The 22,879-nt window shown below is 54.6% G+C and overlaps 2 protein-coding genes across 2 annotated transcripts; both read right to left on the bottom strand.

Moving 5' to 3' along the window:
* Nucleotides 1–841: 841 nt before the first annotated feature.
* On the bottom strand, nt 842–2,944 carry DCS_03234 (uncharacterized protein; the record flags this gene model as incomplete). The annotated part of the gene is made up of 1 exon (XM_040800558.1): nt 842–2,944. One exon carries the CDS (start codon nt 2,942–2,944, stop codon nt 842–844), a length of 2,103 nt encoding a protein of 700 aa, XP_040661441.1.
* Nucleotides 2,945–8,935: 5,991 nt separating this feature from the next.
* DCS_03233 (uncharacterized protein) lies at nt 8,936–22,477 on the bottom strand (the record flags this gene model as incomplete). The annotated part of the gene is made up of 1 exon (XM_040800557.1): nt 8,936–22,477. The coding sequence occupies one exon, from the start codon at nt 22,475–22,477 to the stop codon at nt 8,936–8,938; it is 13,542 nt and encodes a 4,513-aa protein (XP_040661440.1).
* Nucleotides 22,478–22,879: the final 402 nt, after the last annotated feature.

Genomic DNA, 22,879 nt, shown 5'->3' with positions numbered 1-22,879 from the left:
ACGGGCGAGCAAGGCCTTCGCATACCTTGACATCTGCTTCCTCGACCCATCATTCTTGTTCATCCACGCCGTGGCGAAGGATCTAGCCCGACGTTTAACAAGGGTGTCGGAGCATTCAGCCGACGGGCAATGCAATGGAGCTTTGACGGACCTGGCAAAGTCCCGCATCGATTGGAGAAGACGCCACTCCAGATCGGCACGGGGCTCGAAGAATTGACGCCGTGCACGAGACTCATCTCGTACATATAGACGTCTCCCAGCACGCCCCGGAACGCGCAGGAGGGGACGAAATCTCCGTACGTCTCGGCTGCTCGGCGCAGAACTTCCATGTCCATGGCCGCCGCTTCGCGGAACTAAACGACCCGCCGCCGCTGGCCATGGCCGGCCACGACGGTATAGCTACCCTGGCCCTGCACGAGCGTGGGTGAGGCGGGCCTTGACCGACGTGGGCGGTACTCGCATGTCCTTGTGCCATTTCTGACATTCGTCTCCGAAAACTGATCATACGGGAATGGTAAACTGGTCCATGGTCAGCACAGCACCCATACCCAGCTCGATGAAGTGGTTGCCATTGATCAATGGCCGATGACGAGCAATCATGGCTTGCAGACAATTGAACATTGGAACTGCCGACAACAGTTTCGTACACTCCTCGTCCTTTTGGTGCTGCGTGGAATTGGTGGCGGGCATGTTCATGGGGTGGACACGATACATAGGCCGCTCTCACGGTTGTGCATCACGCTCTACATGCGACAGATTTGATGATATTCCATCACCGAGTGCAATCGGAGCATCATTTCGATAGGAACCAATCGAACCTATTTGACATTTTGCGACCTTGTTAGCGTCCGCCTTGTCCGCGTCCGCGTGGAACCCATCCTCTGCCCTTTTGAGGTTCTGATGCTTGGCCCTTTTTGCCCGTTCCTTGTTGTTTTCCCGATGCGTGACCCATTCCGCCTGTCCATCGCTTCGTTTTTCCCGATGTGAACAAATTCCGTCCGGCCGATGCCACCTTGCTGCCGGCTGCTTTTATTAGGTTCCATGCGCCTTTTGCCAACTTTTTCCCGCTGCTTACCATCATCCTTCCTGCTCTTCGTGCGCCCGCTGCTAGTATTCTCCGTCCCCGTTTCGATGTGATCAATTTCTTCCCACCTTTGAGTAGAAGTCTCCGTCCCCGGCCTGATGATGCCACTTTTCGTACACCCGACATTGCTAGTCTCCCTCCGGTGCGTGCTGCCATTCGCATGCCCGTGGCTAGCAATCCCCGCTCAACAATTGATGGATTTTGTCGCTTCGTCAGTAGTGATCGTGGTCCGCTCGTTGGGCCGAGTTCTCGTTTGCCTCTCCATTTCCCTCGGCCTCTTCCTAGTCTCCATCCACTGCTTGCTGGTCTCCGGCCTGTACCTGGGGCTACTCGTCCGTTTGGTGTTGGTGCATGTGGACTCGCTGCTCCTGTTCCTTGCTCGGCCGTTGCTGGGGGGGCTCTTTCGCCTGTCTTTTGTCCATGGGCGGCGGTTTGTTTTCCTGGTCCAGCTGCCCCATGGCCGTCCACGTCTTGTCCGTGTGTTTCGTGTTCGGCTGCTACATGTCCAGATGGTTTGTGTTTGTCAGCTCCAGTTTCAGCAGCATTTTGCTCTCTCTCGACTGTTTCTTCCTCTCTCTTGGCTGGTTCTTCCTCTTTCTTGGCTGGTTCTTCCTCTTTCTTGACTGCTTCTTCCTCTTTCTTTGCTGGTTCTTCCTCTTTCTTGGCTGCTTCTTCCGCTTTCTTGGCTGGCTCGTCCTCTTTCTTGACTGCTTCTTCCTCTTCCTCGACTGCTTCTTCCTCATCCTCGGCTGCTTCTTCCTCATCCTCGGTAGCTTCTTCCTCACCCTCGGCTGCTTCTTCCTCATCCTCGGTAGCTTCTTCCTCACCCTCGACTGCTTCTTCCTCTTCCTCGGTTGTTTCCTGCTCTTCTTCGACTGGTTCGTGTGCTTGCTGGGTTGTTTCTTGTACTCCATCCAGTTGAACATTTCCCCCGAGTCCGTCTTGCACCGTGTTCTCATTGTTCCTGGGGTTTAGGTAGTGCCCGTAGTTGGCCAGAAAAGAGTACAGATGCAGTCCGTTCTCCCACGGAGGGGTTTGCTTTGGGTTGCTGACGGATTCCTGTCGTAGTCGAGCGGCTTCCAACTCGGCCGCCTGCACGATGTTCAGGGCCGAAAGCGTCCTCTTCGTGGCCTTGTTCTTTGATTCCGGGGTTACCTTGTCAAGCGGCCCATGTTGAAGGCCGGACACTGGGTCAGGTTGCAGCTCAACGACCAATTCCGAGTCGTCGCCTCCAGCCACCTGGCTGTCGTAGGCGTGGTTGTAATGCGGGTTGAAGGTTATCTTCAGTTCGGGATCATCCAGATACACGACACCGATGATTCGATCGTGCGGGATGCCGTGCAAGGCGGCAAGTTCACCGCCCCGACCAAATTTGTCGCTGTTGCCGACATAAATATACCTCCCGTCGGGCTTCGTGAGGAAGACGCGAGCGGCGTCGGAGGCGGTCGCGGGGATTGCCGTGGCATTGCCATCATTTTGGGAGGCAGACGACCCCCCGGAGGCTTCCGCAGGAGAGTTGCCCTCTCGGACAAGGGGCTCCGTGGACGCGTCTTCAATCCTTCTCTTTCCGAGCGCGTTTGCCATCAAGGCGAAGCGGCTGGCGACTTCGAAGCTCTCGGTCGTGGAGACGTAGCTTGGACCATGGTCGAGCTCGTCGCCGTCCGCTTGGCCCGCCGGGATGGGCTTGGCTCCCGTCGTAAAAACGTCCCCTTCGTGACGGGGTCCTGGGAGAAACGACAGACCGATGCTCGGCGACTCATCCGAGCCGTCGACGAAGGAAGCATCGGAAAGGGGCCTCGCAGAAATCCACTGACAAAACAGCAGACAGGCGAGAAGCAGCCTGTGCAGACGGCCCTCCATGGTGTCGGCTTCCGATGTGATGGTCTTCGCGGAACGACGCCTCGGAGCTAGCTTTCGCTCGAGTCCCTTCGAAAAGAATGGCGAAAGGGAAATGGCGTATGCTCGGGCGCTCGGGCGAAGGGTGTGGCGGGAAGCCGTGCCTTTATACGAGACTGGATGAACCGAACGTCGTGTACCGTGGACGGGTGTTGTAATCCAGTCGCAGGCATTGCAGACAGCAGGGTGTGCTGCAATCACCACCCACGTCTATTATTGTCCATGACCACGGGGAAGCGTTTAATGGGGGCCCACCAGCAGCCCATCCTTCGAGCCCATCTCGGCGTCGTCGAGTGCTCATCTCGTGGTACGGTGCCCCATACCGCTTGCACCATGGGTGCCACATGTAGTTGAAGGCGTGCATGCAGTAAGTAAGTACACTGCACAAACGACAAAGTGTACGGTAGCCGGGCACTTTTCAGACGAAAAAGCATTCGAGCGTCGATATAGGACGGGGATGCTGGCCCTTGCAAGGGTGCTCTCGCCGGCAAATATAGTTCACGCATCTCCACATGACACGTGCACCGGAAGCGATAAGAATATCGACGGCCACTCCGTGGACTGATGTCGATGTTGTTCCCGCAGACTCTCCAAGGACGGGCGAGTTTTCATGACACGACGCATCACCGGCGGTGCAGTCAAAGGTCATCTATTAATAGTGCGTCGTTGAACGGTGCATCCATGTGCTGCACGGCAGAGGTAAGCTGGCGGGAGACGAGAATCCTTACGGACAACGGCGGCCGCAACGTTGCCTCCGACGAAGCCGATGCCGATGATTATGGCGAGGGGCGGGAACGACATGGACCGACGAGGCAGTCTCGACGGGAGAGAGCGAGGTTCGTTTCCTCTCGCCGGCCGTCGACTCGCCTGCACTCGCAAGCACAGCACATGTGCACTTACTCGCACGCATGCACATGCCGTTGCTGCCCGATTTGCGTTGCCGATGTGATAACAGAGTGCTGGGTGGAAGCGTGGGTTGCAAATGATGCGGAGCACGACGAGATGAACAAGAATGAATGGTGGAGGTCGAGTTGGGGCCAGGCGAAGAGGCACGAAGATGGCGACATTTGCAGGACCCAGAATACACTTGCGTGCGGAGGAATACTTGGTACAACGGCAAGCACTGTGGTGACATTACACGCCTACCCGCCCAAGTACATGTACTTGCACTGCACACCTGCACGTAGGCGGTACTTGTACCTTGCAGGTGGTGACGAGTGGTGTAGGTACTCAACTCCCGTACGTCGATGCAAGTACATGTACTTGCTCCGAACATGGAATTAGGGTGGGCACAGTGTACGAGTATTTCTCCGCACAGCACCATGGCGCCGAGATTGGGGCTACAGGGGCCTAGGTATTTACGGAGTACAGTACAGTAAGTACTTGCGCGCTCTCCATCTATTATTGCACAACCAAGTAAGTGAGTGCAGTAATTACTGTGCTGGCTCGCCCTAACAATCCGGTATTAGTCGTACGTGCCCATTTCCGACTCGTATAGGTAGGTGCACGCACAGTACGGAGTGTTTGCGAGTAATGCTGCATGGTATTAGTGTGATGTAGTAGCACTTGGCACTCCACCATGACACTTACGGAGCACTGCCTATAATAGCACGGCACATGGTACAGGTAGGCACTTGCACTGTGCTAGGATAGGGGCGAGTAAGTGCATGCAGGTGTGCACGTGCACTGTGGATGTACAGTAGTTGCAGGTGTGCATGTGCACTGTGGATGTACAGCAGTTGCAGGTGCATGTGCACTGTGGATGTACAGCGGTTGCAGGTGTGCATGTGCACTGTGGACGTACAGTAGTTGCAGGTGTGCATGTGCACTGTGGATGTACAGTGCACGCACCTATAAGGAGTGCTGTAAGTAAGTGCAGCATGTATGTACACACACTGTACTTGTAGTTGCATGCATTCTACTCAAGTACTTGCTAGTACCTACATACTTACTAGGTACGTACCTAGTAGGATACTGTGCAGAACATGTATGTTGTCTCGTAGGTGAAAGTACCGCCATTACAGCCACTGGTACGTGCACACTTACTTTATACCTACCGTACAGCTACTGGTACGTGTACACTTACTTTATCCTTAGGTACTGTACGGCTACTTGAACTTGACACCTAATTATTACCAGGTTCTCGTCTGGTTTGATGGGCGTAATTACCCCTGTACATGTACATTGACATTCCAAAGCATACTAGGTGCTTTTAGTGGCACTCCGCATAATACTAGCACCTAATAGTAGGTACCTACGGAGGCTAAGTACTTACTTGCAGTACGAGTACATTACTTGATGTCTAGGTACCTAGGTACGGCACGTGTACGGTGAGCGCAATCGTTCACCTTCTGTACTTGCAGACAACCAAACATGCACTGTACTTGCAGCGCACAAGTGCAGGTAGGCACTCTGTACTGACAGGACACTGGCAAGTAATGACGGTACAACACGGAGTACGGAGTACTGTTATTACACGTATTGCACATCAATGAACCCTCGGGTGCCGTGGCCAGTCCTGCTGCCGTTGCATGCAGTGCATTTACTTGTGCATGCACAGGCAGTACTCGTACGTGCGGTGCTTGTGCGGACATCTGTGCCATGATGGTAACTGACGTGAGTACCTAATACCACAACGGAGTAGGGAGTGCCTAGGGTACGGTAGGTACCTAGTACTAATCAAGTGCTACTCCAAGCTGGGGAGAGAGATATCCACTGTAGGTATCTTAGTGGGACAGGACTGGGGGGCGACCACAAGTACTTGCTCGTGTTTGTCGTGTGCAAGTCATTCGACCGAAGCGCCGTGTTGAAGCGAATGCATTTGCAAACGTGCGTCGTCAGGTTTGAGCAAGTTCAACGGTGGCATTGCTTGAACGGTTGGCAAATAATACATTTCCAATTTCACAGCACGACTGAATCACCCGTCAATCGACCATCGCGCGCTGGTTGGCGGAACGGTAAAGCACGTGAATGAGCAAAATGCCGTACGGTATTTGCTACCCTGTAGGGGGTTTTGGTCAGTGGGTGACGGAACTGTTAGGGAGAGGCTGCTGCTCGCGAGGGCCCCTAAGTGCATGCATGTACTTGCTGTAGTGATTAGTTGTCGCTGTACGGAGCAAGTACTGTACATGTGCCGACAGTAGTAGGTCCAGTAAATACTCAAGCACCTACATAAGTGCTAACCTAATTAGCCTCCCCAGTGGCATTGCCGTGCACATGTACCGCGCAGGCGGTGCATCATGCATCATCCATCGAGGAAGAGTCCACGTCCAAGGACCAGGTCCCCGATACTGGCATGTGTATGTACTCCGCACAGTGATGGCCGACGCTCGACGGCGCTGGATCCATGTCCATAATGAACATGAACAGCGGGTAGGGTGTGCCTGACCCTGGCCAAGGCCCCATCGTGGCCCAAGCCGGAGCCGAAACTGGCAAGGCGAGGCCATAAGGGTGCTTTGCTGGGGGGGGGCATCTCGGGAAAGCATCGAGACACATTCAGCAATCCCACCGCCATATGCGTCGACATGATGCTGCCGACCGACTGGGGACGCGGCAGTGTCGAGCGGCAGCACCGACCGAGGCGACACGGCCGCCGATGGAGGGCGTCGACGAGGAACGGCAGGGCCCACGCGTGGCCGACACGAGGGCAGCGGGGAGCTCGACGCGGCAAAGGGTCGACAGGCCGAAGGAAGCTCGTTCTCGAGACCGTAGGCGCAACGCCGTGGAGGAGAATGAGGACGGCAAAGGATCGAGGAGGAAGAGGCACTTGCTCTGGTGCGCGCAGGCAACGGGAAGCGAGGCAGGCGGCCAAAGGCAGCATCAGATATTACGTCGCCGTGCGTGCGATACGAAGCCGGTAATTACTGTACAGCACTGTACTGTACATGAAAGGACATGGGGCGCTGAGGGGGGACGAATTGAATTGGGCACGGTGCCGTGCATTCTGCCGCGACTCCTACGGGCCGACCACACACTGCAAGTACCGCGCAGGTACCGGTCGTGTACTGTGCAGTCTGTGCTGCACACTGTACTTGTGCAACTTGGAGCAAGGAATTTCTAGGTAATTACTTCGTACTTGCATATATATACTGTGCTCCGTACTCCAGAGTAGCACACCTGCTGTAATTACAACCAATAATTTCAACTGATACGGTACAATGACAACTGACACGGTATAAAACTGATACGGTATAAAACTGATACGGTATAAAACTGATACGGTATAAAACTGATACGGTATAAAACTGATACGGTATAATTACAACCAATATGGTAATTAATACTTGCATGTATATGTCCTGTACGTTCTGTACAGTAGGTGTACTCCGTACATGTAGAGTGGCACAAGTAAGTATACTTGTGAGTACCTGTGCCATTGATGCGGGTACAAGTACTTGCATACTGTGTGCACGTACGCGCAAGCAAGTCTGTACAGCAGGTGTTCTCGGTACATGTCGAGTGATACAAGTATACTTGTGAGTACGTGTGCCGTTGGTGCGTGTACAAGTACGTGCATCTGTACAGCAGGTGTACTCGGTACATGTCGAGTGATACAAGTATACTTGTGACTGAGTGTGCCGTTGGTGCGTCCACAAGTACTTGCATACCGTGTACACAGGTGTACTCCGCGCAAGCAACTACACAGTACCTATCCATGCAATACATTCGCTGCCTCGAGTCTGCAGGCACCTGGCCACCCCCGCATTGCCCCGCCGTCATATGAACGGAAGGTGCCATATTTACTTTCGGCAGTCGCTTCCGACCGCTTGGGACGGCGCGACCGACTCCCTCGTCGTACGACGGGAAGGTGCTATATTCACCAGTGGCAGGCGCTTCCCCGCGCGGCAGACTCCACGCTCCGCCATGCTTTGCTCCCACACACACGTAGTTTCTCACGCATGAGCTTCAATTCTCTCGTCTACCCTACTCCGTTGAATCTTGCCGCTTGACGCCCCTTGATCGAGGAAGCGAATCGAATCCGTCGAGCTCGCATTGACTCTTGCCGCTTGACGCCCCTTGATCGAGGAAGCAAATCGAATCTGTCGAGCTCGCAACGACATCGGTACACCGGCGACGCAATACCACCTCGGCACCATGCGTCGTTCCCCGAGTCATGCACACTCGCATGCTCCATCTGTCCCTCGTGAACCAGTGTGCACGTGTTCAACGTCCTTCACATCCATCCGCATCGAGGCCGGCTGTCGGTCAAACCAGCATGAAATTGATGGATGGTTTGGTCGATGACCGTCCTTTTTCGACAAGCACGACGCATCGCACGGTGATACATCAGGTGGGACGAGCAGAGCGTGTGGCTCCGCAGCAAGCATACATGCCTACGAGCACACGGGCATGCCTTGCATATTCAACATCACGGGCGGGGCGTCTTGCCAAGGTGAGCATCATGGGGTCTGCAGCAGGTCGAAATGCAGCTCGAACAAGCAAGTTGCATTTCAATGATAATCTACGCATTCGAAAACAGAAAAAAGCCGTCCCGACTCGACGCATGCTCTGCACGGTTGAACACGACACGCATGACACCCGCTGCTCGCGCTCTGGAGCGAGAGCATTCCTCCCTCGGAATATCCTCATTGTCCCTGGACAGTCGTCTGGCCCATTCCCGGCCCTATTCCTGGAACGAGAGCATTCATCCCTCAGAATATCCTCATTGCCTCTGGGCAGCCGTCTGGTCCAGTGCCGGCCCTATTCCTGGAGCGAGAGCATTAGAGCATTCCTCCCTCGGCAGTCGTCTGGCCCAATCCCGGCCCTATTCCTGGAGCGAGAGCATTCCTCCTCGGAGCATCATCATTGTCCCTGGACAGTCGACTGGTCCAGTCCCGGCCCTATTCCTGGAGCGAGTGCATCTCATTGTCCCTGGGCAGCGTCTGGTCCAGTCCCGGCCCCATCACCGTCTCTCGATCATGACCCTTCCAGTATTCGTCCCGCCAACGCCTCGCCTTACGAAAAGGTCACATTGACCGTCCCCTGCACCACGAGCAACCCGAGGCTTATCGTCGACGTCAGGAGGCTGTTGGACGCAAAGTTTCCTCCGCCGGCCCCCAACGATCCCTGCACCAACCCCGTCTCGCCCCAGACGGGATAGCTGCTGGCGTTGTACGTGTAGCTGACGGCGCCGCCGCTGCCGCCGCCGCCGTAGCCGCCGCCGCCGCCGCACGACGTTCCCGAGTTCAGCGTGTTGACGTTTTGCGCGTTGTTGCTCACCACGACCGCCGGCGACTGCACCCCGTTCCCGCCGTTGTTCCCGTTGCCGGGATTGCCGTTGACGATGGTTGTGTAGGGCACGGCCCACGATGCTATTTGCGTTATGCCCCCGGCGCCCGGCACTCCGTTGAGCCCCGGAAGGCCCCCTTGGCTGAAGAACGCATAGTCGTCCGGGTCCGGGGAGGTGAACGGGATGCTTGCGCCGGACAGGATTAGGGAGTACCCAATCGCACCCCCTGCCACGCCGGCCGAGCAGCAAGCGGGACCAAAGGAAACGCCGTTGACAAAGTACAGGGACTTGTCGTTTCTCGTAAAGTTCATGTCGTAACCGTAGTTGATGCCGGGCCCTTGCGTGGTGTATAGAGGGTAAACGGCCCAAGTCGGGTTGAAGGCAATCGTTCCCGAAAACGAGGAGGTGTATTTCTGGCCGCCGCCTCCGCCGCCGACCGCGAGCAAGGTGCCGTCGAGGTAGAGGGCGGATGCGCCGCCCCCTGCGGCGCCGTCGGTCATCCACGGGAGCGTCGCGAGGCCGCCGGCCCCCCCGTTCCCGTAGACGCTCGTTCCCGGAGTGCCGCCGGATCCGGAGCCGCCGGCGACGGCAACGACTTCTTGCCCGGGCACGACGTTGATCGAGCCGACGATGAGACCGCCGATGGAGAAGGACTGATTCGGGTCAGTCCTGGCACCGGTGCCGCGACCTCCGACGAGACTGAAGCTCATCATGGAAGCACAAGGAGGAACGACCCAAGTCGTCTGGGCACCAGCTGTAGAGCTTGCCGAAAGTACGCTCGTCTCGTCAACCGCAGGGCAAGGCGTCTCGATGATGACTGTTCCAGGATTCGTCCCGCTTGGCGGAACTGTCGTGACGGTGGTCCCAGTACCGGTCCAAAACGTCGTGATCGTGACGTAGGTTGCCGGAGTCTCGATGATGATGGTTCCGGGACGAGTGCCGCTCGGAGGAACGGTCGTGGTCGACGTCCCGACGCCCGTCCAAGGCGTCGTGATTGTGACGTAGGTCAAGGGCGTCTCGATGATGATGGTTCCGGGACGAGTGCCACTAGGGGGCACGGTGGTGGTTGACGTCCCGACGCCCGTCCAAGGCGTCGTTATCGTCACATATGTCAACGGCGTCTCGATGATGATGGTTCCGGGAAGAGTGCCGCTAGGAGGCACGGTGGTGGTTGACGTCCCGACGCCCGTCCAAGGCGTCGTTATCGTGACATATGTCAATGGCGTTTCAATAATGATCGTCCCGGGAAGGGTACCGCTAGGCGGAACCGTTGTGGTTGAAGTCCCGACGCCCGTCCAGGGCGTTGTGATCGTCACGTAGGTCAAGGGTGTTTCGATGATGATCGTCCCAGGAATGGTGCCGCTCGGAGGGACCGTACTGGTCACCGTCCCGACACCGGTCCAAGGCGTTGTTATCGTCACGTATGGCACGGGCGTTTGGATGATGATGGTGCCCGGAATGGTGCCGCTCGGAGGGACCGTACTGGTCACCGTCCCGACACCAGTCCATGCCGTCGTCACCGTCACGAAGCTTGACGTTGGCAGGGCGCTTGTGGGAGTCTGAATGATGACGGTCCCCGGAATGGTGCCTGTAGGGGGCACCGTCGTCGTCATGGTGCCAACGCCAGTCCAGGGCGTCGTCACCGTCGTGTAGGTTGCCGGTGTCTCGACGATGACGGTTCCGGGAATGGTACCGCTAGGCGGAACGGTGCTGGTTACCGTCCCGACGCCCGTCCAAGGAGTCGTTATGGTCACGTAACTTGTAGGTATCGTCGAGGTCGCCGTTGGTGTCTCGATGATGACAGTTCCCGGAATCGTACCGCTAGGGGGCACCGTGGTGGTCCTCGTCCCGACGCCAGTCCAAGGAGTCGTGATGGTGACAAAGCTTGTAGGTATCGTTGACGTCACCGTCGGCGTTTGAATGATGATGGTTCCCGAAACGGTGCCGCTGGGAGGAACCGTCGTCGTCGTCGTTCCAACACCAGTCCAGGGCGTCGTCACAGTCATAAAGCTTGCAGGCGTCTCGACGATGACAGTTCCCGGAACGGTGCCGCTTGGGGGCACTGTCGTTGTTATAGTTCCCACGCCCGTCCAAGGAGTTGTTATCGTAACATAACTAGTAGGTACCGTTCCAGTAATTGTAGGCGTTTCGATGATGACGGTTCCCGGAATCGTACCGCTAGGCAGCACCGTCGTCGTTGACGTTCCGACTCCCGTCCAAGGTGTCGTTATCGTAACGAAGCTTCCAGGTGTCTCGATGATGACCGTTCCAGGAATGGTGCCGCTGGGAGGAACAGTCGTCGTCGTCGTTCCAACACCCGTCCAGGGTGTCGTTACAGTCACGAAGCTTGCAGGCGTCTCGATGATGACAGTTCCTGGATCAGTACCGCTAGGAGGCACCGTGGTCGTTGCAGTTCCGCTACCAGTCCAGGGAGTCGTTATCGTGACGTAGCTCGTAGGTGTTGCGACGGTGCCAGTGGGGGTTTGAATAATGACAGTTCCTGGAATAGTGCCGCTGGGGAGGACTGTTGTTGTTGTAATTCCAACACCAGTCCAAGGTGTCGTTACCGTAACAAAGCTGGCAGGTGTTTCAATAATAACCGTGCCTGGATCAGTACCGCTAGGAGGCACGGTAGTCGTTGACGTTCCGCTTCCAGTCCACAGAGTCGTAATAGTAACGTAACTTGTAGGCAATGTAACTGTGCCTGTAGGCGTTTGAATGATGACGGTTCCTGGAATAGCACCGCTGGGGAGGACCGTCGTCGTTGTGATTCCAACACCAGTCCAGGGTGTTGTTACAGTCACGAAACTTGCAGGTGTCTCAATAATAACTGTTCCTGGATCAGTACCGCTGGGAGGAACGGTAGTCGTTGACGTTCCGCTACCAGTCCAGGGAGTCGTTATGGTAACGTAACTTGTAGGTGTTGAAACGGTGCCTGTAGGTGTTAGGATGATGACGGTTCCTGGAATAGTACCACTAGGAAGGACCGTCGTTGTTGTAAGACCGACACCAGTCCCAGGTGATGTTACGGTAACAAAGCTCGCAGGCGTTTCTATTATGACAGTTCCTGGAGCGGTTCCGCTTGGGGGCACGGTGGTAGTCGTCGTTCCAACACCAGTCCATGGTATCGTGACGGTAATAAATGCTCCAGGTGTCTCAACAATAACTGTGCCTGGATCAGTGCCGCTGGGAGGCACGGTAGTTGTTGTCGTGCCGCTACCAGTCCACGGAGTCGTGATAGTAACGTAGCTTGTAGGTATCGGAATCGTGCCTGTAGGTGTTAGGATGATGACGGTTCCTGGAATAGTACCGCTAGGGAGAACCGTCGTTGTCGTAAGCGCGACACCAGTCCCAGGTGATGTTACGGTAACAAAGCTCGCAGGCGTTTCTATAATTACCGTTCCTGGATTGGTACCCGATGGAGGCACTGTAGTTGTTGTAGTTCCAACACCAGTCCATGGTATTGTAACTGTGACGAAGCTTGCAGGCGTCTCGATAATAACAGTGCCTGGATTGGTACCACTAGGAGGTACAGTAGTCGTCGTAGTGTCGCTACCAGTCCAAGGAGTCGTGATGGTAACGTAACTTGTAGGTACTGTGATGGTGCCGGTGGGGGTTTGAATAATGACAGTTCCTGGAATAGTACCGCTGGGAAGGACCGTTGTTGTTGTAAGACCGACACCAGTCCAAGGTGTTGTTACCGTTACAAAGCTGGCAGGTGTTTCAATAATTACAGTTCCTGGCGCGGTTCCGCTTGGGGGCACAGTTGTAGTTGTAGTTCCCACACCAGTCCAGGGAATTGTGACCGTAACATAACTTGATGGGGATGTAGGAGTGGCCGTTGGTGTTTGAACAATTATAGTTCCAGGGATGGTACCAGTTGGAGCAATTGTCGAAGTGACTGTTATGCTTCCGGTCCAAGGAACTGTGGTTGTTACATATCCTGTAGGAGTCTCGACTATGATGGTTCCAGGTACAGTACCCGTAGGGGGCACCGTGCTGGTCCTGATGAACGTGCCCGTCCACGGCTGTGTAGTTGATACGTATCCAGTTGGAGTTTGCACTATAATGGTGCCTGGAACTGTGCCCGACGGTGGTATGGTGCGAGTCGTTGCAAACGTACCGGTCCAAGGTTCTGAAGTCGTCACGTATCCAGTTGGAGTTTGCACTATAATGGTGCCTGGAACTGTGCCCGACGGTGGTACAGTACGGGTAGTTGCAAACGTACCTGTCCATGGCTCCGAAGTCGTTGCATATCCGCTGGGAGTTTCAACGACAACAGTTCCAGGCATCGTCCCGGTAGGGGGTACTGTAATGGTCGTAATAAACGTGCCTGTCCAGGGCTGCGTAGTCGTTACATATCCAGTTGGAGTTTGCACTATAATAGTTCCTGGAGCTGTACCCGAAGGTGGAATGGTACGAGTCGTTGCATACGTACCAGTCCATGGCTCAGATGTAGTGGCATATCCCGTTGGTGTTTGAACTATAATGGTTCCTGGAACGGTACCGGAAGGTGGAATGGTACGAGTTGTTGCAAATGTACCAGTCCAAGGCTCAGATGTAGTTACATATCCCGTAGGCGTTTGGACTATGATAGTTCCTGGCACCGTACCAGACGGCGGTATGGTACGAGTTGTTGCAAACGTACCAGTCCAAGGCTCAGATGTAGTTGCGTATCCGGTAGGTGTTTGGACGATGATGGTTCCGGGCATCGTACCAGTCGGAGGCACTGTACGGGTCGTAACAAACGTCCCAGTCCATGGCTCCGAAGTCGTGACGTACCCTGTTGGGGTTTGGACAATAATAGTTCCCGGAACTGTACCAGATGGCGGGATAGTTCTAGTTGTTGCAAAGGTACCGGTCCAAGGCTCTGACGTTGTGGCATATCCAGTTGGCGTTTGGACTATGATGGTCCCTGGGACCGTGCCGGAAGGCGGTATGGTGCGAGTCGTTGCAAATGTACCGGTCCAAGGTTCAGACGTCGTTGCATAGCCAGTAGGCGTTTCGACGATAATAGTTCCGGGCATCGTGCCAGACGGAGGCACCGTGCGGGTCGTCATAAACGTCCCAGTCCATGGCTCGGTGGTCGTTACGTACCCTGTTGGTGTTTGGACAATAATAGTTCCTGGAACCGTACCAGATGGTGGGATGGTCCGAGTCGTTGCAAATGTACCGGTCCAAGGCTCCGAAGTGGTCGCATATCCAGTAGGTGTTTCAACAATAATCGTTCCAGGAATTGTACCGGTGGGAGGCACTGTCATGGTCGTAATGAACGTGCCTGTCCACGGCTGCGTAGTCGTTACATATCCAGTTGGAGTTTGCACTATAATAGTTCCTGGAGCTGTACCCGAAGGTGGAATGGTACGAGTCGTCGCATACGTACCAGTCCATGGTTCAGATGTAGTGGCATATCCCGTTGGTGTTTGAACTATGACGGTTCCTGGAACGGTACCAGAAGGTGGAATGGTACGAGTTGTTGCATATGTACCAGTCCAAGGCTCAGATGTAGTGGCATATCCCGTTGGGGTTTGAACTATAATGGTTCCCGGAACAGTACCCGACGGTGGAATGGTACGAGTTGTTGCATATGTACCAGTCCAAGGCTCAGATGTAGTTGCATATCCCGTAGGTGTCTGAACTATAATGGTTCCTGGGACCGTACCAGAAGGAGGTATGGTGCGAGTCGTTGCAAACGTACCGGTCCAAGGTTCTGACGTCGTTGCATAGCCAGTTGGTGTTTCGACGACGATGGTTCCAGGCATCGTACCAGTCGGAGGCACCGTGCGGGTCGTCATAAACGTCCCAGTCCATGGCTCTGTGGTCGTCACGTACCCTGTTGGTGTTTGGACAATAATGGTTCCTGGAACTGTACCGGATGGCGGGATAGTCCTCGTTGTTGCAAAGGTACCGGTCCAAGGCTCCGAAGTGGTTGCATATCCGGTGGGGGTTTGAACGATGACAGTTCCAGGCATCGTACCAGTAGGAGGCACCGTAACGGTCGAGATGAACGTGCCTGTCCACGGCTCTGTAGTCGTGACATAGCCTGTAGGAGTTTGAACGATGATGGTTCCCGGAACTGTTCCAGAAGGCGGCACAGTACGGGTTGTGGCATACGTGCCGGTCCAAGGCTCCGACGTGGTGGCATATCCAGTGGGCGTTTGGACTATGATGGTTCCAGGCGCCGTCCCGGTAGGAGGTACCGTAAGTGTTGTGATGGCCGTACCTGTCCAAGGCTGCGTGGTCGTCACGTACCCTGTTGGAGTTTGAACTATAATGGTTCCCGGCACCGTGCCAGAAGGCGGTATAGTACGTGTGGTGGCAAACGTTCCTGTCCAAGGCTCTGACGTAGTTGCGTATCCTGTTGGAGTTTGAACTATAATGGTCCCTGGGACTGTACCTGAAGGTGGAATGGTGCGAGTTGTTGCATATGTACCAGTCCACGGCTCCGACGTAGTGGCATATCCGGTAGGTGTTTCTACGATGATTGTTCCAGGCATTGTACCTGTAGGTGGTACAGTACGGCTCGTAATGAACGTACCCGTCCATGGCTGCGTAGTTGTGACATATCCTGTTGGAAGTTGGACTATGATGGTTCCCGGAACCGTGCCCGACGGTGGAATGGTACGCGTTGTTGCAAACGTACCCGTCCATGGTTCTGTTGTGCTTGCGTAACCTGTTGGGGTCTGGACTATGATGGTTCCCGGAACTGTACCCGACGGTGGAATGGTAATGGTCGTTGCATACGTCCCAGTCCATGGCTCTGATGTGGTTGCATATGCCGTTGGAGTTTCTACTATAATCGTTCCTGGCATCGTACCAGTAGGTGGCACCGTACGACTTGTTATGAATGTGCCCGTCCACGGCTGTGTAGTCGTAACGTATCCTGTTGGCAGTTGAACGATAATAGTCCCTGGAACCGTGCCTGATGGTGGGACGGTAATAGTCGTTGCAAAAGTTCCAGTCCATGGTTCTGTCGTGCTTGCATATCCTGTTGGGGTTTGAACTATGATAGTTCCTGGAACTGTACCCGAAGGTGGAATCGTACGGGTTGTTGCATACGTACCGGTCCATGGCTCCGATGTAGTAGCATATCCCGTCGGGGTTTGAACTATGATGGTTCCCGGAACTGTACCGGAGGGTGGAATTGTACGAGTTGTCGCATATGTGCCAGTCCAAGGCTCTGATGTAGTCGCGTATCCAGTAGGTATTTCTATAATGATTGTTCCAGGCATCGTACCGGTGGGAGGCACAGTACGGCTCGTGATGAACGTACCCGTCCATGGCTGCGTCGTCGTGACATATCCTGTTGGGAGTTGGACAATGATCGTTCCTGGGACCGTACCGGATGGTGGGATAGTACGAGTTGTCGCAAACGTGCCTGTCCATGGTTCTGTCGTGCTTGCGTATCCAGTTGGAGTTTGCACTATAATAGTTCCCGGAACTGTGCCAGAAGGTGGAATGGTGCGTGTCGTTGCATACGTACCAGTCCACGGTTCAGATGTAGTGGCATATCCTGTTGGGGTTTGAACTATGATGGTTCCTGGAACTGTGCCAGAAGGTGGAATGGTACGAGTGGTAGCAAATGTTCCTGTCCAAGGTTCTGATGTAGTTGCATATCCTGTTGGAGTTTGAACTATAATGGTCCCTGGGACTGTACCCGAAGGTGGAATGGTGCGAGTTGTTGCATATGTACCAGTCCAAGGCTCCGACGTAGTGGCATATCCAGTCGGTGTTTCTACTATGATTGTTCCAGGCATCGTTCCTGTAGGAGGGACTGAACGGCTTGTAAGAAATGTGCCAGTCCAAGGCTGTGTAGTTGTGACGTATCCTGTTGGGAGTTGAATGATGATTGTACCCGGAACTGTACCCGAAGGTGGAATAGTTCGAGTGGTTGCATACGTGCCAGTCCATGGCTCAGACGTAGTAGCATATCCCGTTGGGGTTTGAACTATAATGGTTCCCGGAACTGTACCCGAAGGTGGTATAGTAATAGTTGTTGCATACGTACCAGTCCAAGGCTCGGATGTGGTTGCGTATCCGGTTGGCGTTTCGACTATAATGGTTCCTGGCATGGTACCAGTAGGAGACACCGTACTGCTCGTAATAAAGGTGCCCGTCCATGGACGCGTAGTGGTCACGTATCCCGTTGGAAGTTGGATTATAATGGTTCCCGGAACCGTACCCGAAGGTGGTATGGTGCGTGTGGTAGCAAACGTTCCTGTCCAAGGCTCCGACGTAGTTGCATATCCTGTTGGAGTTTGGACAATTATAGTACCTGGGACCGTACCCGAAGGCGGAATAGTACGGGTCGTTGCATACGTACCGGTCCATGGCTCAGATGTGGTGGCGTATCCGGTAGGCGTTTCTACGACAATGGTTCCTGGCCTCGTACCCGTAGGAGGAACTGTATGGCTTGTAATGAACGTGCCAGTCCATGGCTGTGTCGTTGTGACATAACCTGTAGGAAGTTGTATAATAATAGTCCCTGGAACCGTACCTGATGGTGGTATAGTACGAGTTGTAGCGAAAGTGCCGGTCCACGGTTCAGTAGTGCTGGCGTATCCTGTTGGGGTTTGGACTATGATTGTTCCAGGAACCGTACCTGATGGTGGAATAGTACGGGTCGTTGCATACGTGCCAGTCCATGGCTCCGACGTAGTGGCATAACCCGTAGGAGTTTGTACTATAACTGTTCCAGGATTCGTACCGGTGGGAGGTACCGTACGGCTTGAAATAAAAGTCCCGGTCCACGGCTGTGTAGTGGTAACGTATCCAGTTGGAGTTTGCACTATAATAGTTCCCGGAACTGTGCCAGAAGGTGGAATGGTGCGTGTCGTTGCATACGTACCAGTCCACGGTTCAGATGTAGTGGCATACCCTGTTGGGGTTTGAACTATGATGGTTCCTGGAACTGTGCCGGAAGGTGGGATGGTACGAGTCGTTGCATACGTACCAGTCCATGGCTCTGATGTAGTTGCGTATCCCGTAGGTGTTTGTACTATAACTGTTCCAGGATTCGTACCGGTAGGAGGTACCGTACGGCTTGAAATAAACGTCCCAGTCCACGGTTGTGTAGTCGTAACGTACCCCGTCGGAAGTTGTATTATGATGGTGCCTGGAACTGTACCTGAAGGTGGAATGGTATGAGTCGTTGCATACGTACCAGTCCATGGCTCTGATGTAGTTGCGTATCCCGTAGGCGTTTCTACTATAACCGTTCCAGGCCTTGTTCCTGTGGGAGGCACTGTACGGTTTGTAACAAACGTACCAGTCCACGGCTGCGTGGTGGTCACGTATCCTGTTGGGAGTTGAATAATAATCGTCCCGGGAATCGTACCTGACGGTGGAATGGTACGTGTGGTGGCAAACGTTCCTGTCCAAGGCTCCGACGTAGTTGCATATCCGGTTGGAGTTTGAACTATAATGGTTCCCGGCACCGTGCCAGAAGGCGGTATAGTACGTGTGGTAGCAAACGTTCCTGTCCAAGGCTCCGACGTAGTGGCATATCCCGTTGGGGTTTGAACTATAATGGTCCCTGGGGCTGTACCCGAAGGTGGTATGGTACGTGTGGTAGCAAACGTTCCTGTCCAAGGCTCCGACGTAGTGGCGTATCCAGTAGGCGTTTCTACTATTATTGTTCCAGGCATTGTTCCTGTAGGAGGGACTGAACGGCTTGTAAGAAACGTGCCAGTCCAAGGCTGTGTGGTTGTGACGTATCCTGTTGGGAGTTGAATGATGATTGTACCGGGAACCGTACCCGACGGTGGAATGGTACGGGTCGTTGCATACGTCCCAGTCCATGGCTCCGATGTAGTTGCATATCCCGTGGGAGTCTGGACTATGATGGTTCCTGGAACAGTACCCGACGGTGGAATGGTAATAGTCGTTGCATACGTACCAGTCCATGGCTCGGATGTGGTTGCATACCCGGTTGGTGTTTCTACTATAATGGTTCCTGGCATCGTACCAGAGGGTGGCACGGTGCGGCTTGTGATGAATGTGCCCGTCCACGGCTGCGTAGTGGTAATGTATCCTGTTGGAGTTTGAACTATGACAGTTCCCGGCAACGTTCCACTAGGCGGCACGGTAAGGGTCGTAACAAACGTGCCCGTCCACGGCTGCCCAGACGTGACGTATCCTGTTGGAGTTTGAACAATAATAGTTCCCGGAAAAGTTCCACTGGGAGGCACTGTACGGGTTGTGACAAATGTACCCGTCCACGGTTGCCCGCTCGTCACGTATCCTGTGGGGGTTTCCACTATGATTGTCCCTGGCAAGGTTCCGCTAGGAGGGATCGTGCGGGTTGTAACAAACGTACCAGTCCACGGTTGCCCAGTCGTCACGTATCCTGTTGGCGTCTGGACGATGACAGTCCCTGGCATAGTACCAGAAGGAGGCACCGTACGGGTTGCGTCAAACGTACCCGTCCATGGTTCCGTGGTCGTTACATATCCTGTCGGAGTTTGGACTATAATAGTTCCTGGCATCGTACCGCTAGGTGGAACTGTGCTGGTCGTCACAAACGTACCCGTCCACGGCTGCCCAGACGTGACGTATCCAGTCGGCGTTTCGACCACAATGGTTCCAGGGAACGTTCCGCTAGGAGGCACTGTACGTGTTGTGATGACGGTACCCGACCACGGCTGCTCGGTCGTGACGTATCCAGTTGGAGTTTCGACAACAATTGTTCCTGGCAACGTTCCGCTAGGGGGGACTGTACGGGTCGTAACAAACGTACCTGTCCACGGCTGTCCGGTTGTTATGTATTCTGCCGGAGTTTCGACTATGATAGTGCCCGGCGCTGTACCGCTGGGCGGCACCGTACGGGTCGTAACAAATGTTCCAGTCCACGGCTGTCCAGTCGTCACATATCCTGACGGAGTCTCGACTATGATTGTTCCTGGCACCGTGCCACTAGGAGGTATCGTCCTGGTTGTGACAAACGTACCCGTCCACGGCTGCCCTGTCGTTATAAACTCTCCCGGAGTTTCGACTATGATGGTTCCTGGCAAAGTTCCACTGGGGGGAAGAGTACGTGTTGTGGTAAACGTACCTGTCCATGGCTGACCAGTCGTTACATAGCCTGTCGGAGTTTCCACTATAATTGTTCCTGGGAACGTTCCGCTCGGAGGCACTGTACGGGTGGTAACAAACGTTCCAGTCCACGGCTGGCCAGTGGTGACATAACCAGTTGGAGTTTCGACAATGACAGTTCCGGGCATTGTTCCGCTGGGAGGAATGGTCCGGGTTGTAACAAACGTACCCGTCCACGGCTGTCCAGTTGTTACATATCCTGTCGGAGTTTCCACAATGACGGTTCCCGGGAACGTTCCGCTTGGAGGCACTGTACGGGTTGTCACAAACGTTCCCGTCCACAGCTGCCCCGTTGTCACGTATCCCGTCGTCACGTATCCCGTCGGAGTTTCGACTATGATGGTTCCAGGCAACGTCCCGCTGGGAGGAACTGTGCGAGTCGTAACAAACGTTCCCGTCCACGGCTGATCGGTCATTACATATCCCGTCGGGGTTTCCACAATGACAGTTCCTGGGAATGTTCCGCTAGGGGCCACCGTGCGGGTTGTAACAAACGTACCCGTCCAACCCTGCCCGGTCGTGAGGTATCCTGTCGGAGTTTCGACTATGATGAATCCCGGCATCGTATCGCTAGGAGGCACCGTGCGGGTTGCCAAAGCGGTTCCTGTCCAACCGTCGGTCGTCGTTACATATCCTCCTGGCAATTCGATTATGATTGTGCCCAGAGTTGTGCCTGCACGAGGGATGGTGCGGGTAGTGACAAACGTTCCCGTCCACGACTGCGTTGTCCTAACGTATCCTGAAGGCGTCTCGATAATAATCGTACCTTGGGTCGTGCCCACAGGTGGTACCGTACGGGTGGCGTCAAAGGTGCCAGTCCAAGGCTCGGTTACCGTCACGTATCCTACGGGCGTTTCGATGATTATTGTTCCTGGCAGAGTCCCCTCGGGTGATACGGTATGGGTGGTGGTGTCGGTACCCGTCCATGGTTTCGTCGTCAATATGAACCCAGCGGCAGTCTCGACAATGATGGTGCCCGGCACGGTACCGGTCGGGGGTATCGTACGAGTTGTTGCGAACGAGCCGGTCCAAGCCTGGGATACGGTCACATATCCGGTAGGTGTCTGGACGAGGCTTGTGCCGGAACCCGTATCGGACGGAGGAGGTGTTGAGCTGGTTGCGCTCGACGGTGCCGACTGCAACTGCGTCGTCGTCGCCAGTGCCGTGGGCGTCTGCACCACTATTGTTCCGGGAACCGTGCCCGTGGCCGGCACTCTATGGGTCGTGGTAAAGGTGTCAGTCCACGGTTCGGTGACAATACTATATCCCGTAGGTATGCCGATAATGACAGTGCCAGAAACCGTACCGCTTGGCGGGATGGTCCGAGTTGTAATGTAGGTTCCCGTCCACAGCTCGGATGATATGACGTACTCTATCGGCGTCTCGACGATGATTGTACCAGGAATCGTCGCACTCGGCGCGATGGTGCTGGATCTTGTGAAGGTACCAGTCCATCCTTGCATCTTTGTGACATACCCAACTGGTGTTTTGACGATGATGGTTCCCGAAGCCTTTCCACTGCCGGCAACCGTCTCGGTGGTGGCAATGCTTCCAGCCCATGCTTCCGTAATCGTCGTGTACCCGATTGGTATTTGGACGATGATGCTGCCCGAGGCCGTTCCAGTAGGAGGAATGGTTTTCGTAGTGGTAAAGGACCCAGCCCATCCCTGCGTCGTAGTTTCATACCGAATCGGCGTTTGGACGATGATGCTGCCCGACGTGGTTCCGACAGGAGGGATGGTCTTTGTCGTCGTAAAAGTCCCCGTCCATCCCTGCGTTGACGTTTCGTACCCAATCGGCGTCTGGACGATGACACTGCCCGACGTGATTCCAGCAGGAGGGATGGTCTTTGTTGTTGTAAACGTCCCAGTCCATCCCTGCGTCGTCGTTTGGTACCCAATCGGCGTTTGAACAACAATACTACCCGGATTCGTGCCGCTGGGAGAAAACGTCTTGGTCGATGTAAAGGTGCCGGTCCATCCCTCCGTCGTGGTTTGGTATCCAGTCGGGGTTTGAACAACGATGCTACCCGGATTCGTGCCGCTGGGCGGGTAGGTCTTGGTCGTTGTAAAGGTGCCGGTCCATCCCTGCGTCGTACCGCTGTGCTCGATGGGTGTTTGAATAATGATGGTGCCTGGAGCCGTTCCGCTAGGAGGAACGGTCCTCGTCGTCATCGACGTGCCCGTCCACTGTATCGTGGTCGTGACATATCTCGCGGCCGGCTCATCCGTGCAGGTCGTATATGTCCTAATGGCTCATCAGTTCCTTTCACGGCTACGAGGATGCTTGCAATTTCTTTCGTTGGGATTGATTGCTAACCGTAAATTGCTGCCCTGCCACGAGCTGCCGGAACAAACGTATTCAAACGGCTGGTATTCGACATAGACTAGGCAATGATTCTCGTCACTCAACGTGTGGGATTTGCTAAAAAGAGAGAAAAGAAGGGCAAGCAAATTGATTGCGACATAAATCATGCTGAGTATCACTGTGTCAAATCAATTGAATATGAAAAAAAAAAAAGATTTGGCGGATCATCATGTGGGTTCCGTCGTGGCGTCGCGAACATGCCGACTGCG

This window comes from Drechmeria coniospora, chromosome 01 (genome assembly GCF_001625195.1).
Source record: "Drechmeria coniospora strain ARSEF 6962 chromosome 01, whole genome shotgun sequence".
In the NCBI taxonomy this organism is placed as follows: Eukaryota; Fungi; Ascomycota; class Sordariomycetes; order Hypocreales; family Ophiocordycipitaceae; genus Drechmeria; species Drechmeria coniospora.
This window is presented reverse-complemented; position numbering and strand designations above follow the sequence as displayed.